Below are 17,212 nucleotides of genomic sequence, written 5' to 3' on the forward strand. Positions count from 1 at the left end.
GTGGCAGGAGGCTAGGCCTGCAACGCACCTCCGGCGCGTGAGATGGGGGAGGGGTCCCTATTCGGGCGCCAATTATGTGGTAAATTCTAATTACCCATGCTTAATTTATGCGGTAAAGTTCAATAAGAATAACTCAGAAAAATAAGAGGCAAAATCCGTGATATTTGAGGTTTCTCAAAAAGGTTTTATTCCTTAAAAAGGAATTGGGTATTTGGCTCGAGCCAAGGTGGCATACCATTCCGTCACCACGTAGGTTCGGGAAGGGACTGACAGACAATACTTTATTGACAATCATTCATATATATATTCAAAGCATTACAGTAATAACATATGGCAGAATCCGTAACAGCTGAGAGGAGAGATAAAAAGACATATACGTAATAAAAAGGCGTTACAATAGGCGTGCATGAAGGCGTGAACTAGGACGTCATTAACATGATGTCACAAGTGGGTGGATCCATAAGTGAATCCTGCAGTGTCAGCAGAAATACATGGCAAAGATGCGCGCGCAGCAGCATGACGTGTGATTGACGTATAACTGGAGGGTGAAGGGGACTTGACATTTAGCCTTACATGCGGAGACAGAAGTCTGGGATGTCAGATCAACCTAATCCCAAATCGTATCTAATATCTCATGTTTAGGAAACTGTATTATCTGGAAGGAAAAGGTCTCTCGGACAGAGGCTATTCTATACTGACTGTGAGTGCGTCCTGGGCGGGGTCTTAGGAGGCCTGCCCTCTCCCAGGAGCGGGTGCCAGGAACCACGTGAGGCCGGGGTCTCGCAGGCCCCAGATCTCAGTCGGTCCGGTGGTCGCCCCGATGCCTCTCCGCTCCACCGACGGCTCCAAACCACTCCGCTATGCCAGGGGAGCTTCTGCAGCACTATTGAAGCTAAACCGCTCCCTCAGGACCGTGCTATAAGAAGCTATGCCGGATCGGTGCCGGAGCGGCTCGGAGAAGCGTCCTACTCCGCCGCCATCTTGGCCACGCGACAATTTTATTTTTATATTAACTAGGACCATAGTTAAAATAAACTGATGCATGCTTCGACCTGTTAGCTATGGCTGGTTAACTGTGGTAGTCGGATCAGGACCTATAACTTTGAAGAGCGAGATATCCTTGTCAAGGGGGATAAAGATATTGGAGCAATACACTCAAAATAGTTATATTTGTATTCATACGTTAGACATCTTGAATTGAATTGGAATTAATGAGAAGAATGACTAATTATTTCAGATTTTAATATCTGACTTCTGAAGACGCGATTATTCACGAAACACTTGGTGGCTGTTACCATTTACTCTGTATGAAGACTCATGGTTGTTGTGTATTATATTTTATGAAGGATCATGTCAAAATTGCCTTTTACCTGTGAATATAAAAAAGTCTACAATTGAAGCTTCATCTGTGGCATTAAAAAGTAATTTCTACGAAATATTCACAATTTAAGGACTTCATGTTGTCTCTCAGATAATGAGTTATATCTTGGTAGTTACATGAAGCTTTGCCACTGGAAGGTCGCAAGTAATTTGAGTTAAGCCCTCGTCGAGATTCTCACTAAATCTTTAACCTAACCTTATTTACAAAGAAATATATTGCCAAAAAATGGGCCTGACAACATCAGTGGATGGGATCCAGAAAACAGATGGGACCTACGCCTGCAGGTTGAGAGGAGTGTGGTCTTGACACAAATATTGGAATGCCTTCGCTGGCTTTGTCTGAACACACCATCTCAACTGGCCTTTACTTGCTGCTCCAGAGGGAGCCTAGAAGTTGTTTCACACCTGCAGCCGATAGTCCAGATGGAAGACAGAAATGTTGCTGGTGGTTCGAGGAGGGTGTGAACCGCTGATGTCAGGAGACGAGAAATTACTATTTTGGTGTCCCCTGTGGGCTAGTTATTGGAAGGCACACTGATGAATGTGGCCCAAGGCCCAAAAAGTGCCTTGATTTCAGTGATCATCTCCAATGATGGAGAAATAGACAGCTAGAAAGCACCCCTGTCAAGATCCGTGATGTTTTTCAAAAGCGACTCGATGCTCAATTAGGCCCACCTTCTGGCAACACCAACTTTGACATTGTACAGTAGTCGGGGATTGATGTGGCTGTATAAGAGGAAAGAGTTTTGGGATGGGTACAGCAGGGAAAGAGGCCCTCCAGAAATCTCTTTACACTAAACCGAGAGTCTTCTCTATGCCTGGATTCCCTGCTAAAGGATTTTCATGGCACCATAAGAGATATTTTTGGGCAGTTTCCTAGTGGGGATGCAGAGTTCTGTTTGTTAAAAGGCAATCCATTATTAATCACTTTGATTTGTTCTTAGTTTTTGGTTTTTGGGACCCTTTTGAACACTGAATTTGCAACAAACTATTTTCTAAAACCCTTTTTGTTTTGTGGCTCCCATCACTTGCTTTGGATTTAAATTGATGTTGGATTAGCAAGTGTTTTATTTCCTTTACAATATTGCCTGGATAAAGCATAATTTATTTTGTTTTGCGTCCCTAGACTAAACGTACAGGATCAAAGTCATATTCTACAAAAAAACTGAATCCATCGCAACTGACATGGTGTCGACAAACAAGCAGACAACATACAATTTAAGTTGCGATAATAAGTAAAGACTTTTACGCTGTGCTTAGCCCTATTAACAGATGTCGCCATTCTTTGCAAGCTTTTCTTATTCTAAGTTCTTTCACAGCTACAATATAATTCCATTCCGCAGCATTTACTTTTCTAGACATAGAAGCAATGCAGTTCAGTTGCCCATTTCTCTCATTTAGTTGAGAAAGAGTAGCACTAAAGGCTGCATTAGTAGCAACGGCCTCAACACAAAAAGGAATATTAGAATTAGGATGTGCCAAAATGTGGAAAGTAATGAAAGCCAGTGTTAAAAAGTTAAAGGCCTTCTCAGTTTCTTCAGACCAAAAAACGAGACCTATTTTCAAAGCAGATGAATTATAGGGGCAAAGACCTGAGAGAAGTGATCATCAAGTGTTGATGGAAATTTGCGAACCAGCCCTAAGAACTCTATCTGTGTGACATGAAAAAAACATTTTGACAATTTGCAATAGAGTTGATTTAGTCATAAGGGATGTAGGACAGCTGAAACATGTTGCACACGACTTTCTTCATCAAGGGAATTGATAAAAATATCATCAATATAAACAAATTGCAAAGCAATCAATAAAGTCATGTAACCCTTAATCGATGAAATATTGGAATGCCACTGGGGCATTACAGAGCTCAAACTGCAATGCACACTACTCAAAGAACCCAAACCATCTTTTAAAGTATATTTTCTATTCACCTTCCTGCCTTACCCGTATCAAGTGGCAGGCTTCCTTGAATTGTTCTAACAAGACAGAAATCAAGGGCAAGTGGTAGTTGTTCTTTATTACGATGTTATTCAGCGTATTATAATCAATACAGATACAGAGCTCTCCATTGGATTTTGGGTAAAAAATAATAGAGAGGCAGCTAATGATACAGAAGGTTTAATGAACCCAGTCATCAAGTACTTATCAAGGTAGGTTGTCAGGTATGTGTTCTGTTTTTCTGTAAAGCATAGATTTGACAGTTAAAAACTTTTGATCCTAGTATCAAGTCTGTGTGACATTCTTATTGGCTTCTGCCCATTGTGAGGGTCGTTCTTTGGCGATGTTTTCAGCAAAAACATCAGCAAACTTCCTTAGAAGTGACACTATATACTTTTCAGCCACAGTTGCAATCTCATAACTATGAGCCAGTTATTGTGCCTGTGATACTACATCCGTATTTTCTTCTTCTAAAGAGTACTCTTCACAAAATGGTGATTTAAACTGGAACAATCTTTTTTCCCAGTTAATACTAGCTAAGGTATCCCTAGAAATAAACCCTTTTTGTGTGTGTGCAATGGCATTAAATTGAATCTTTTCCATATATTAAATGTCATTACTTTTAAATTCCACTATTACCACCTAAGTAGGAGTTATGATTTCCCCTGAAGACAGGGTGTTTGCATTTACAGCTGCAAAATCTTCTGGTACCTTTTTTGAGCTAAATGTACCTGAACTGTAATCTGTCCGCTATGTAGATGCCTACAAAATGAATCTAGCATTACCTTTATCAGAACTGGGGATTAACTTTGGGATCATGCCCATCACAAGGTGAGTTGGCAGGCCTTCTGTGGTAAATGGTGCCAATGAAGGAATTTCACAGTTTTCACTCAAGGTTAGGTTTTTTCTTCTTCCAATCAAGGTGTTTGCCATTCAACCTGTCAGCACCAAAATAAGATTTCAAAAAGGCCAGTCTAGTTTTTGCAACCAGAAAAGCTGCTGTTCGACACATGAAGTGACAGTGTGCCTGGCTCAAGAACACACAGATGCAGACTCACTTTACTACTTAGGAGATACTTTAGTATGTTTCCCCTGTAATCTTTCTGTAGTTGTTAGTGAATCAACTGTGAGAAATAGACAGAAAGATTTGTGGTTCTTACCTGGACTTTAGTGGTCAGAGCCTGCAGGGATTCTAAAGTTGGTAAACCTAACCTAGGGTATTAACCCCTTGCATGCTGGAGTTATTCTCCTGCTGTGCTGGGGGGAGGGGGGCACGCACAGCGCCAAACATGCTCATGACGAGCTCAGCTCATCATGAGGCACAGTTCTCGTGTGCTCATGAGGAGCTGAGCTCGTCATGACCACACCCGTTTTCGTGGAACGTTCAGCACAGCAGGGGAATTAGCCTAGCTTGCGAGCGTTCCACGCACGGCAACCATGGCTCATGCAAGGGGTTAAAAGGCATCTAGGTGAACTAGCAGACTTGCATCTGGACTACCTTATTGGCTAAATCTTCAGTTTCTTCTTTTCCACGCTGTAACCTGGATCCCGAGAAGCAGTTCCTCCGGCTGTTTTCTGGCCTACTTTGACAGTTTGTCGGTTGGAAAACAGTGTTCTTTTGTCGTGTCTTCAGGCTTTAAGCCTTGTGGGTCTTGTACTCTACAAATGTCGGTTACAGACCAGCATTCCGTTTTTATGTAGTGAGAACACCACGGCTCAAAGACTGCGGCTCCTGCTAGAAGCTGGAGCTGAAGGCGCTCAAGGAATGCAGTATTAAACTTTTAGTGGTGCAGCTGTTTAGTCTACAGAGACTTCATGTTGGCCTTGGTCTACTTCTTCTCGGTCAGACGGACATTCACGGGCCGTTCTAGGAGCTGTAGACGCTCAAGAATACATTGTTCTCCATCGACGCCCCAAGGTAAGCATAGACGTTTGAAGTCGCGGCACCCCCGCATGGAGTTTCCACAGCTCCTTCCACTTGCCGGTTGAGGAGGCCCTACACAGATCCACCCCGTATCTCCCCATTTTTCCAGTAGCTGGGGCATCGATGGCCCAAATGAGAGTACTGCAATTCTCTGCATCTTATCTTTTGGCCCCCACTTTCCCCTGAAGCCCTGTTGGGCCCTGTGGAGGTGAGAGGAGCAACATCAGTGGGTTCAACTTCGATGTCAGTTGGGTCATCTAAGTCGTCATTGGGTTGGTGCCAGTCGGCGATGGCCGACTCCACATCGGTGCCGGTGCACAGCCCTTAGGGGTCTCCACCTTCGGCGTCCATCCTTCATCGCCTTGGCGCAGATCTAAGTAATTTCTCCTCTTCCTCCAGACGTCAAGGTGGCACCTTCTTGGCGTCAGGTGTGGAGTCGATACAGCCAATGGAGGTAAATGTTGTTGTTTTACTTCCCTCATGGTGGGGCCTCAAAAAGTCTTCTGCAGCAGGTGATAGAGAGGAATTTGGGCTAATATAGCCTATTTTGGAACCTATATTCCACATCTTCTGGAGGAGAATTGGCAATCTGCACTTGGTAAGGGTAGTGGGCTGGAGTCGTCCCCATCCTCAGGGCTACTTTCCCCTCTTAGTCTTGCTACTGCTGCAAGTTCCTTTTTTACATATATTATAAGGAGAGTGGCTACAGTATTGGAATTACCTCTTCCTACTGCGCAGATGGGGTGGAGCCTGTTTTCCCATATAATGAGGCCCTGTATGACATACTGTTGGACACTTGGGCTAAGCCAGATACTGGGGTATTGGTGGATTGTGCTATTTATCACAGGCACCTGTAGGAGAGTAGGGTCTGCTATCCTATGCTCACCCCAAATTTTTGCTTTTTGCTTCACTGGTTTATGACTTAATGTGGCTGTGGGCCTGCCAATCAGACCCACAGCCTGCTGTTCTCTCTCTAAATGTATGCCAAGGCACTTTAGGTGCCTTACCAATTGGAACATGGATCACCTTGTGAGCCCCTGTACAGTGTACCCTAGGTACCCAGGGCATAGGTGCATCCAAGGTCTACCAGGGGCTGCAGCACAAATTGTCCCACCCCTGGCCTGGCCTTGCTATTTGACACAACTGGCTGATCACTCAGCTGGGGCAAGGTGGTGTAATCACCCTTTGCTTTAGGTATAGTATCTCTATATCTAACACATACAAGGACACACAGTAACCCATAAGTCACTCCTATGGCAGGCCTTATCAATCCTGGAGGCAGAGTGTTTGGTTACGTGTGGTTACTTGTTCCTGCAGCTTCCTGGGAGATTGTGGATTGATTTCCACTCCTGTATGGGCACTGCAGGGTGTGGCACCTGGAGCACAGTTCTCTGCCTCCTCATGTATCCAGCTCTGTGCTCTGAATGATGCTTGGAGCAGGCTACTTCCTGGTAGTGATGTCATCATTGTGCTCCAAATGCGAGTTCACGTTTTTGCGATCTCGCAATGTGCGAGATTGCTATTTGCGATTTCGCAATTTGGGTGTTGGAAACAGCCGGTTTGCAATTAGACACGGATTTTTGCAAAATCGCATTTGGCGATTGCAGCAGGGTGCGAATCGCTAATTTTTAGCGATTTTCATGTTGCATCCCATTCTGGGAATTCTTAATAGTGATTCGTTCTTTTTCGCAATTTGGAATTCGCAGAATGGATGCTTGATGCATCTATGGGTATGTCTCTACCAGATAATGCGTTACCGAAAGTAAATAACTTATTCAACAATGCACCTCAATGTAATTATATATGCATACATTTTACCTGGCAAAAAGCCAAGACCTTAATAAAAAAAAAAATATTTGATTAAAGGTTTGTTGAATTACAGGAAAATGATGCCATCGTGGGATACTTTGCATTACCTGACTGGTTTAAAAGACAGTTCCACCAGAACAAGGAAGATCAAGAAGATCAAGTACAAGAACAATCCACTGCTAAAGAACAAGAACATCCTTTGTTAAATAACAAAAAGAACCGACTTGAGAATAGTAAACATTTGACCCCAGAATTTAACCAGACGGATGTAAGGTATGTTTTCAACTACTTATGTCACAGGTATTTCAGCATTTATCAATGGGGTAATGGTGCCATGATTTTCCTGAATTACACAGGCCATCATGTAGAGTTTGACAGACGGGGTAGTGTGCCAAAAAAAGTGAAGCACCCTGTCCTCCAGACTCTCGATTCCCTTCGGTCTATTTAAAGTTTGGGAGGCTACCATGTTTTTCACAGCAGAGTCAATTCAATTCAATTCAATAATAACTTTATTCGGTAGTTTTCAAAAAAACACCATAAAAGTTTAAAATGAGCAATTTACAAATTTTTCAAAAGTTAAAAATCGTTAAAAATACATTTGTTAAAAAAGCATATTTAAAAAGAGCAACAACGTCTCAGTTTATGTAGGTTTTTCGGCATTTATAATAACATACAACTTTGCTGTTATCTTAGTTTCTTTTATTTGTGCAAAACTGCAATGTTATTCGTACTCATAAGTTCATACGGTGATGTAAACAAAATTTGAGGTAGAGTACGATCGCTTTAGCATAGTTTTCATTTTCGAGATACTGAAGTGCCAGATACGCTGGGCGACACTGTCGAAGACCCCAGAATTTCAAAATGGGCAGTATCCAGCGTTTACGGGGTTCAGTAAAGAATTTGCAGAATAACATTGTGTGTATCGTTGTTTGTGGGGACACTAGATCGCAAGGGCACATGGAAAGTGTGGATGTCCAGACATTTTGCTTTGGAAATGCAACCAGTAAATGGAACAGGTCAAATCTGAAACGAGTGAGCAACATTTTTTCAAACTGTGTTAATTTAAAGTTCAGGTAAGGTTCAACAGTAAACACAGTCTGGGCTAGTAAAGAGTGTTGAACAGATGGTTTATGGATCTCGGATAGTAAACGTAACTGGCGCAGGTGAACAAGGCACTCCCTTTTTAGGTTCTTTTTTGGGATTTCTTTTATCAATAATGGATGGTCAAAATACTTCCTATATCCTAGATCTGTTAGTAGCGCATTGACATAGGACAACCATTTAATCTTCTTAGAGTGATCCAATGTTAAGATATCTTGAATGATCGCCCTAGTCAAATGACATTGCTCAGTGACCCATATTCTACGCCACAACATTATTGGCTGCAATTTTATAGTGTCTTTAATATAGTCAATGCCCAACTCAGTATGGCAGGCATAGGTGGAACAAGTTTTTGGTACCGCCAGCAAGTATCTCAGGAAGGAGTTCTCTATTTTTTGTATTGAGTCCACATTTGCAAAGCCCCAAATCCCCGCCCCATATGTTGCTGTACTTACACATTTAGAGTTATATATTTGCAGCAGTTCTTTGAGTGGTCGCTGCCCCAGTCTTTATGAAAAGATTTTTAGCGAGGATGTCTCTGAGAAATGAAAGTTTCCTTGCATTGATGGCTGGGCTCCATTTAAATTTTTCGCCAATGACGATCCCTAAATAGGGATAGGTTGGAGTCCTATCCAGATGTTCACCCTGTGCAAGCAGTTTCCTGTGTTTTACATTTCTTTTCTCCCCGCATGCATTGTGTAAGTTTTTTTTGCATTTAATTTCAAGTTCAGACTTGCCATGAAGGCGCAATATCTGTTCAAGGCCAACTGTAGTTCATTTGGTGTTCTTGCTAAAATAACGGCGTCGTCGGCATATAGGAACGCTGGTATCTGCCGACGAGCTATTAAAGGGAGGTCCTTACTGCCCTGTAACATGGCAGCTTCCAAGCCGTTAGTATAAAGGGTGAATAGAAAGGGGGCCAGTACACACCCCTGCCTGACCCCCTTTTCCACCCTGAAGGTGTCCGTGAGCTCACCCCTTACCCCGAATCTTACCCTGCCTGTAGTGCCTGTGTACAATTCTCGGAGAAAGTCCACGATTGGGGTAGGAACTCCCATTTTCAAAATGGTTCTCCACAACGTTGAGTGTGCCACGCAATCAAACGCTGCAGAGAGATCGAAGTATGCCATATGAAAAGAAGACCCTTTAGCTTCCCCGTATTTGCCCGCCAATAGGGACAAGTTTAAGGCCTGGTCAACTGTTCCTAGCCCCTCCCGGAAACCGTATTATAGGTCTGAGATAATGTTATGGTCGGTAGCCCACTCCTGGAGTCGTTCAAGGAGTATTCGTCCTGTCATCTTGCCTAATGAGTCCAGGAGGGAGATCGGCCTGTAGCATGATGGACTGTTTCGATCTCCTTTTTTGAATATGGGTACCAACGTTGATGATTTCCAAGAATCTAAGAGGCCCACTTCAATGGTAGCGTTCAGGACGTTGGTCAATAGGGGGGTCCAAAGATCCGGGAGGTGTTTAAAAACATCAACGGGGACGCCGTCCGGGCCAGGGGCTTTGGCTATTTTTGAGAATTTTAACGCTTTTTGTACCTCATCGTGAGAAAGATGGAGGTTTATTGGATAGGTAATGTGTGGCAGAGGTTCAGGTTGGTCTACATCTTCTGTCGGATCTTTCGAAAAGACTTTTATGAAGTGACTCACCCATTCATGTTCACTTATAACAACATCAATTGAAGGAGAATTGTCTTTGTCTGTTAGAAATGTGGAACGAACTACCTGCCAAAACAAGGTACTATTTTTTAATTCCGAGCTTTGGATAAGACTTAACCATAGTTCAGCTTTCACTTCTTTTTTCCTGTTGTTTAGGGCAGCCATGTACTTCTTTCTGAGTCTGCTGATTTCAGCTCTATCCCTACGGTCGCTGTTTAGAGCTTCTTTTAAACGTGTGGATGCTTTTGTGCATGCTGAATTGAAGCAACCTTTCTTTATGTGGGGCTTTTGTTTGTGCATCCTGGTTAGTTCTTTTTGTGTACTTGTGGTAATTGTCAGAAAGCTCTTTATAATTTCGCTTGGTTGTGTAGTAGGGTCCAAACAGTTTATAATGTCAGTTTGATTGTATGTGACTATTTTTTTGGTTGTTGCTTCCTTGTCAATAGTGCCCCACTTCAGTGTAAAGCCATTCGAGGAGCCTAATTCTAGATCACGTTGATTAAGGGCGGTCATGATGTCATGTGGTTTATTCGTTATTGTTTCGGCGAGAACCATAATGATTGGAAAATGGTCACTTAAAGGATTTTTAAGGACCTTGAATTCTTCTATGGAGAATCCTATGGGTGTTGAGATCAATATAAAGTCAATTAGGCCTCTTCCATTAAATGTGGGCTGGAAAGGAACAGGTGGAGTCTTTGTTTCATTAGCAAAACTTAGCTCTAGTTCAGCCATGATTTTGGTCATTGTTTATCCCACATTAGAATGTGTAAAGTGCGTAAGGTTTATGTCGGCCTCGTCGCTAATACCGCACTTATTGTTGTCACTGTTACTGCATAGGTGAAGGTTGAAATCTCCTCCCCAGATTATTGTACATGACTTTTTGATGTATTTAGTTCGTTGCTCTTGTAATATTGCAGAGATCTCTGGGAGAAGAGTAATCATATCAGCGTGAGAGAGATTGTTGTAAAAGTTTATAATTAGGTAAAGTCTTTGTTTGGTGACCTTTAGCACTATAATCTGAAAGTTCGTATCTAGTCTTATGGGGAGTACCTCATCCACAGGAAGAGTATTTATAATGTAAGTGGCTAAGCCTCCGCTATTTCTACCAGAGGTTGATTTCTTCGCAGGTGACCAGAAAGTTTTAAAGCCCACCATGTGTATTGGCCTTATGGCCCAAGTCTCTTGAAGGCAGATACAACCGCTCAAATTGATCTGGCTCAGGAAATCGGGGTTTGTCTTCTTTGAGGAAAGACCTGCGATATTCCAAAAAGTGAAATGAATCTGCAGAATATTTGGAGTCAGGTAAACGGGATTACCTGTATCAGCTAACAGGTCAGTGGCTTCCAAGTTAATTGGAGCCGATGTTGCACTCGCCATAGTATCTATATTATGATGATTTATTATTGAGCAATTAGCTGTGCCAGAGGTTGGGGACAGCTGGGTTGATTTTTTTCCAGAGATGGTGCGTGAATTAGATAGTAAAATCATCTCTGTTTTAGATGGTTGTGGAGATTCCCTGGTAGAATGAGAATTGGGAAGTCAATCATTAAAGTCTAAACCAGAAAGAGCATTGAATCTATTGTAGGTTGGAATATTATAAGGAATAGCTAATGGAAGGGCCGCTTGTCTCCATCGATTATCTCCGTTCTCTTGATAAGAGATTTCAGAGAGATAAGGATGGGTAGCAGACGGTATGGGCGTTTGGCTCTGGTGCCACTGTACCGAGCCTGTTGGATAAAGAAACTTAGAATTCTGGAAAGAAGTGGGAGGATAAGAGGCAGACGGGAAAGACCTTTCTGGAAACAGATTCATGGAGGTAGGCGGAATATTGTTATTTGTGTTTAATAAATGCCTATAGAAATACCCTAATGGGAGAAGAGTTGTATTGAATTCCCATGTAGAGGGTGGAGGGGCCTTAGCTAGTGTCTTTTCGGCCCACTGAGGATTTCTAAAGGTGATCGCTACACAGTCCCCCTCGAATTTTTTCCGTAGGGGGCCTATCCAGCCTACTCTTTGGGTGTGGGAAATTTCCCCGGCACATTCTATTGGAAAATTACAGTTCAAACTTAGCCAATGAAGCATCTTATTTTTCAGGGACGATGTTGTTTCACTCTGTTCTTGTTTGAGTGTCGGTACGTTTACCAATACAAGGACATAGGCTCCACATTCAGGGGGAAGGGTGATACGTGTTGGAATCTGTCGTGACCTATATGGTTGTTCATACGGTGTCTTCGGCTGCTGCGCCTTTGCAGCCAAATGATTAGATTGCGTGGATGTCTGTGATCCTTGTTGAGATGGTACATGAGAATTCCCTGACTGAGTAGTGGCTGATTGAATGTTCGTGATAGGGGTAAGAGAAGAACTGTTAGATGTTGGGGGTTTATTTACAACGGTTGTGCTGTTGCTGTGGGGATTCTGTTTCGGGACAGTTATTGGGGTAAGGGTAGGTTTTGGTTGAGGGATAGTTGTTTTATTAGTATTTGTTTTAGGGTTTTTAGGTGCAGATGTATTTTGGGGAACAGAAGATGCTGGGTTTGTGTTTAGAGATATCAATGATTGAATTTGTTTTTCCAGTCGGGCAAGCCTGGTTTCGACTGGTGACAAATATATGCTTAGAAGGTTCCCGATTCGCTCAATCAGCTGATCGCTGCCTGTAGTAGCTTCATGCTTATCCCTGTGTTCCTCCCCTATGTTTGAATCCGTAATCCCTGGGAGTTGGTGCGATTCATTAGCAGTCTCCTTACTTTTCTGCTGTCGCACACATTGAAGTTTCTTTGAGGCCCGAGGGATAACTAAAGTCAATTGCTTATTTAGTTTCGGGATTGCTCCCCCTTGTATATGAGTTGGTTCGTTCTCCTGCGTGTCCTCCACAATTTCAGGTGTTGAGGCCACGTTAAGGGCTGGGGATCTTTCTAGGTCAGTACTTAAATCACAGTTGGTAGAAGTGTCTGACACTGAGAGATCAACCTCATTTGTTAAAGTATGAGGGTCATTTTGGGGATCATGAGTGGTAGCAGGGTTATTTGTATTAGATTTGACAGGCGTGGCATCAAATTTGATGCTTCCTAAAGAGGAGCGTTTGGCAATGCTCAAGTCATGCGATACTCTTCGCTGCAATAAAGATATGCTGGGGTCAATTGCGTCATGTGTTCTAGTTATGAAGGTGTCTATTGGGCCTAGGACTGCCGCTGTACCCGCGGCAGTCTTACTTCTGCTGCCTCTCGTGGTCATGTTATAATGTGTGAAGTTCCAACAATTAGATAGAGTTAGTTGTTTATACCAATAGCCCACAGTGAGTAACAGCGACTTCTCCTAAGGTACACAGTAGGACAAAAAATGTGTGATAAGCAATTTCCTACTTGTTTAGACGGCTTGAGAAGTTAGGGTGATGGTCCCAACCCGACCTCTACGTCCTCGGACGGCCTCAGACGGCCCGCCCTTTGTCCGGGCTTCGTCCGGGCGTCCCGCGTTGCGGGCGTGCCTCCGTTTAGTAGCGCAGCAGAGTCAAAATTCACTCTGGTGGTGGAAGACTTTGACCAGCAGCCCATCGGATATCCGGCTGTAAGTCTAAGCAGTGTTGACCACCCGCTCTCTTAAAGCGGATGTTCCAATGTATATTTTTTCCTGTTTGTTGCTGACAGGGAAAGCCTAGCTGTCCTGAAAATGTAATAGGAAAAACACCCCTTCCTAATACAGAATCGGTATGTTTTTGCAATTCCAAATTACGATTTAATTGGAATTCATACATACCAAATTGTATTTTACCGGTCGCAAACGGCCTGAATCTGTGAGTCGGATCATTCGCAACAGGTAAAATTAATGATACATGTGGCCCTAAATGCCTTACAAAGACGGCCATATATACGAAGGTGTTTTGAATTCAAGGGGAAGTGAAGAGTTGTTGTTCAAATACATAATTTAACATTAGGGACGAGTAAACATAACATTAGAAAACATTTGAAATTAGGTGCCCACATCTGAAGAAGTACTGCCGAGCATACAGGGAAAATTGTGTGCGAACCTGGTACTTGCAGTCTTTCATCCTAGTTTTCACACACCTGTGGCGTACTGTAATACAACTGGACCGTACGTTCTTGTTTGTAGCACTCTTGTGTTTTTCGTTCTTCAGCCACTGAATGCTTTGATATTGTGAATGTGTGTTTATTGGAAAATAATGTTAATTTACTTGTGTATGGGGGCAGAACTGTGGCACAAATTTAAATTACTTGGCCTGAACCTGATACCATTATAAAGTTGGTAAAGAAAATGTGCTTTTAAAATTGCATGAACAAGTTTCCTAACTCCATGTTTTAGTTCTGTGTTTCTCCTTTTCATAAAATACATGAAATTAGATTTTTTTTGTGGTGTCATTTTCTTGTACTTACTATAACATATATTTACGTTTGTGCTTAAGGAGGACGCCACAGCAGGATGTTCTTTTAGGTTTCAACATTCAAGGCCTTTTGACTGGGCCTGTTCAATGCTTTATTTACTCCATGAAAGAACTACGATTAAATGTTGCAAAACTATTTCCTTCTCATTATGTATGCATAACTACCCTGGGAGAGAACTTGGCCTAACGGCTATGGTGGTCGACCTCGAATCTGGGGAACTGGTGTCTTGGCAATGACACTGAACATCCTGTGATTCTGGGCAAATCACTCAATCGCCCGTGCCTAACAAAAAAAAAATGGGGCATATTAGCAAGGAACCTCGTTAAAATTATCGCCGTTTTATCGGCAGGGAACTGCCGAAAAAACGGCGATAATGTGTTTGCTAATATGCGTTATAGAATTCCTATAGAATCCCAGGTTAGATGTGCAGGACATCTAACCTGGGATTCTATAGGAATTCTATAACGCATATTAGCAAACCCATTATCGCCGTTTTATCAGCAGCTTCCTGCTGATAAAACGGCGATAATTTTAACGAGGTTCCTTGCTAATATGCCCCAATGTGTCCTCATGTAATGCAACTGGCGCGATGTAAAGTGCTCTGATACCCTAATTTGGATCAAGTTAGCGCTATATAAAACTCAATACAATCAAAATAGACTTCCCCAAATGTTACTTATTTTATGTATTTTTTTTTTACAGGAAGCCATTTATTGTTGCCACTTTTCTTAATTACACTCCATGTGGAGTGTGGGATTTTTCACTGCCTGAATCCACCTATAAAATGTGCTTTTTCTGGGAGAGTTGCCCGAACTTTTCCTTGATTTTGAATTGAGCAGTTTGTTATTTGATTTTTATTTACAACTTTCTGGTTGTTTTTTCGAAGACTGACTCAAAGTTGCACCTTTCCTTGCACTTCAAACTGATCAGTCTCCACATTAGACTGTCTGCTGATTTTATATTTTAACCTTTTGGCTCTTTCTTCAGAGGCAGATTCATTCGGGCCTTCTTGCTGATATATATTTAGATGCTCCCTTGACTTGTGAACTGAGAAGATTTATACTAACTCTTTGAATTGTGCTCCTGTTCTAGCAGGTGCGTTCGTAGATCATCCATATGTCTCCCCCACTCCTGTAGGGCGTATTCCAGTTTAGGTGACTTTGGAATGAGCTCTATGCCCCTAGCCAGGTACTGACCATAGATCTCTGTTCGGGCTCCCACTCGACTCGTCTTACTAAGTTTGCCCTGTTGAAGTGCCCACCTGGTTGATTTTGTTCACAAATTGTACTGTGAGATCAAGAGTACACTTCCGTGGATTGTGATCGCTTTCTGGTCTGACTGCTATATCAAAGTGACCCAGGCAGGCAGCCAAACCCTGCGATAAGAAAGTGTAATCAATGATCGATGTATCTTTCCAGGTCAGGGGGAATACCCGCTCCTTGTTTTTATCCTCAGACTCGGTCTGGTCTGATACTCGATTTTGGAGCTTCAAAAAATCATTTATAGCAGATCCTGCTCTTGACGTGGAGGCTTCAGCGATGAATTCCCCCAGACCCCTGATGTTAAAATCTCCAGTGATTATAAATGCATGACAGTGATGGCCCAAAAGGAGTTCTTCAGGTCTTTCGACGAGGTTGCTTACCAACTCTGTGATTGCTTTCCTTTGAGTTTTGAGGTAGATGTTGACCAAAATCAAGCCCATATGGTTGCGGTTGATTTTCAGATGCCAAAATTGGGTGGCTTGGACTGCCCTGCATTTGCTATCCAGTAGCGTGGCTTCTAATTTAGAGGCATGCTTAATGAAGTTTGACTGACCCCCTAATGAGTGTCTTAAAAGGATGTCCTTGAACAGAGTCTGAGAACAGCAGGTAGTAGGGCAACAAATAGAAAAAAGTAGGCCTTCCAGATCAGCAGTCCTTTAAGCAGCACAGCAGTTCTTCTGGCAGAGCTTCAGTTACAAGTCGAGAAGTGTCTGATTTTAGAGATTCAGACACCCAATACTTACACCGAAAAGTGCCTTTGATGTGGGAGTGACTTCAAAGCAGCTGTCTCAAGTGCACACATATCCCTTTAAACCCAGTCCTGTCTACCAGGCTATCTGTGGGGGGTAATCAGTCCTTTTTATGGAGACCAGACACAGCCTATTCAAGTGAAGTGTTAGCCACTCTTTCCATCGTGCCCAGGCAAGGCCATCAGAATGCAGATGTGTGTAGCTGGGTACTCCGACACACCTATCTTTCCTGTTGTGGCTGTCTAGAGAGAATGCACAATGTGTAGCTGTCACCTACACCAGGCATGTATTGGAGACAGGCTGCCAGGCATAAAGAGCAGCTAGTGCAGAGAAATGTCCACTTTCTAAAAACAGTAATGTTAAATCCAACTTCACTAGTAAGGAGGGTTCATCATTACCATTGCAAAGATATGAAACATGAAAAGCTACTCCTCTCTGATCAGTAATTATAGCTCAAAGGTATATTAAGGAATTTCCAGTGCTAATCAATGAGAGGAATAGACCTCATAGTAGTGAAAAACCAAATTAGTTGTTTGTCACTACCAGGACATGTAAAGTTTGAACACACATGTCCTACATTTTACACACATGGCACCCTGCTGTTAGGGTTAGTTAGTGTATACCTTAAGGGTGACTTATATGCAAGGGGAATTTGAGGCTTGGCAAGTTTTTTTCTAAGCTCAGTCAAAGTGGCAGTAAACTGAACACACAGACACTGCAATAGCAGCCCTGAAACAGGTTTGCTGGGGTACTTATGTGGGTGGCACAATCAATCCTAGAGGCTCGCTGGTAACATTTTATTTACAGGTACTGGTATATATTATACCACATTACAAGGGACTTACTAGTAAATCAAATATGGCAATCAGGTATACACCAATGTCGCCATCTTTAGGGGAGAAGCATGGGCACTTTAGCACTGGTAAGCAGTGATAAATGCTCAGAGTCCTTGGCCAACAAAAAGAATCAGCAAAAACAGCAGGTAAAAGGGAAG

At 42.6% G+C, this 17,212-nt stretch overlaps 1 protein-coding gene across 1 annotated transcript in view; it reads left to right on the forward strand.

The window, feature by feature from the left end:
• Positions 1 to 17,212, forward strand: part of LOC147662694 (uncharacterized) — a gene marked incomplete at its 3' end in the record, with an annotated part of 662,849 nt that overhangs the window by 105,430 nt on the left and 540,207 nt on the right. The window contains exon 5 of the mRNA XM_086950972.1: positions 7,122 to 7,321. Within this exon, the coding sequence (XP_086807098.1) occupies positions 7,122 to 7,321 (200 nt within the window). The remainder of the gene's footprint in view (positions 1 to 7,121; positions 7,322 to 17,212) is intronic.

The sequence above is a fragment of the Lissotriton vulgaris genome, unplaced genomic scaffold (genome assembly GCF_964263255.1).
Source record: "Lissotriton vulgaris unplaced genomic scaffold, aLisVul1.2 SCAFFOLD_1043, whole genome shotgun sequence".
Classification (NCBI taxonomy): domain Eukaryota; kingdom Metazoa; phylum Chordata; class Amphibia; order Caudata; family Salamandridae; genus Lissotriton; species Lissotriton vulgaris.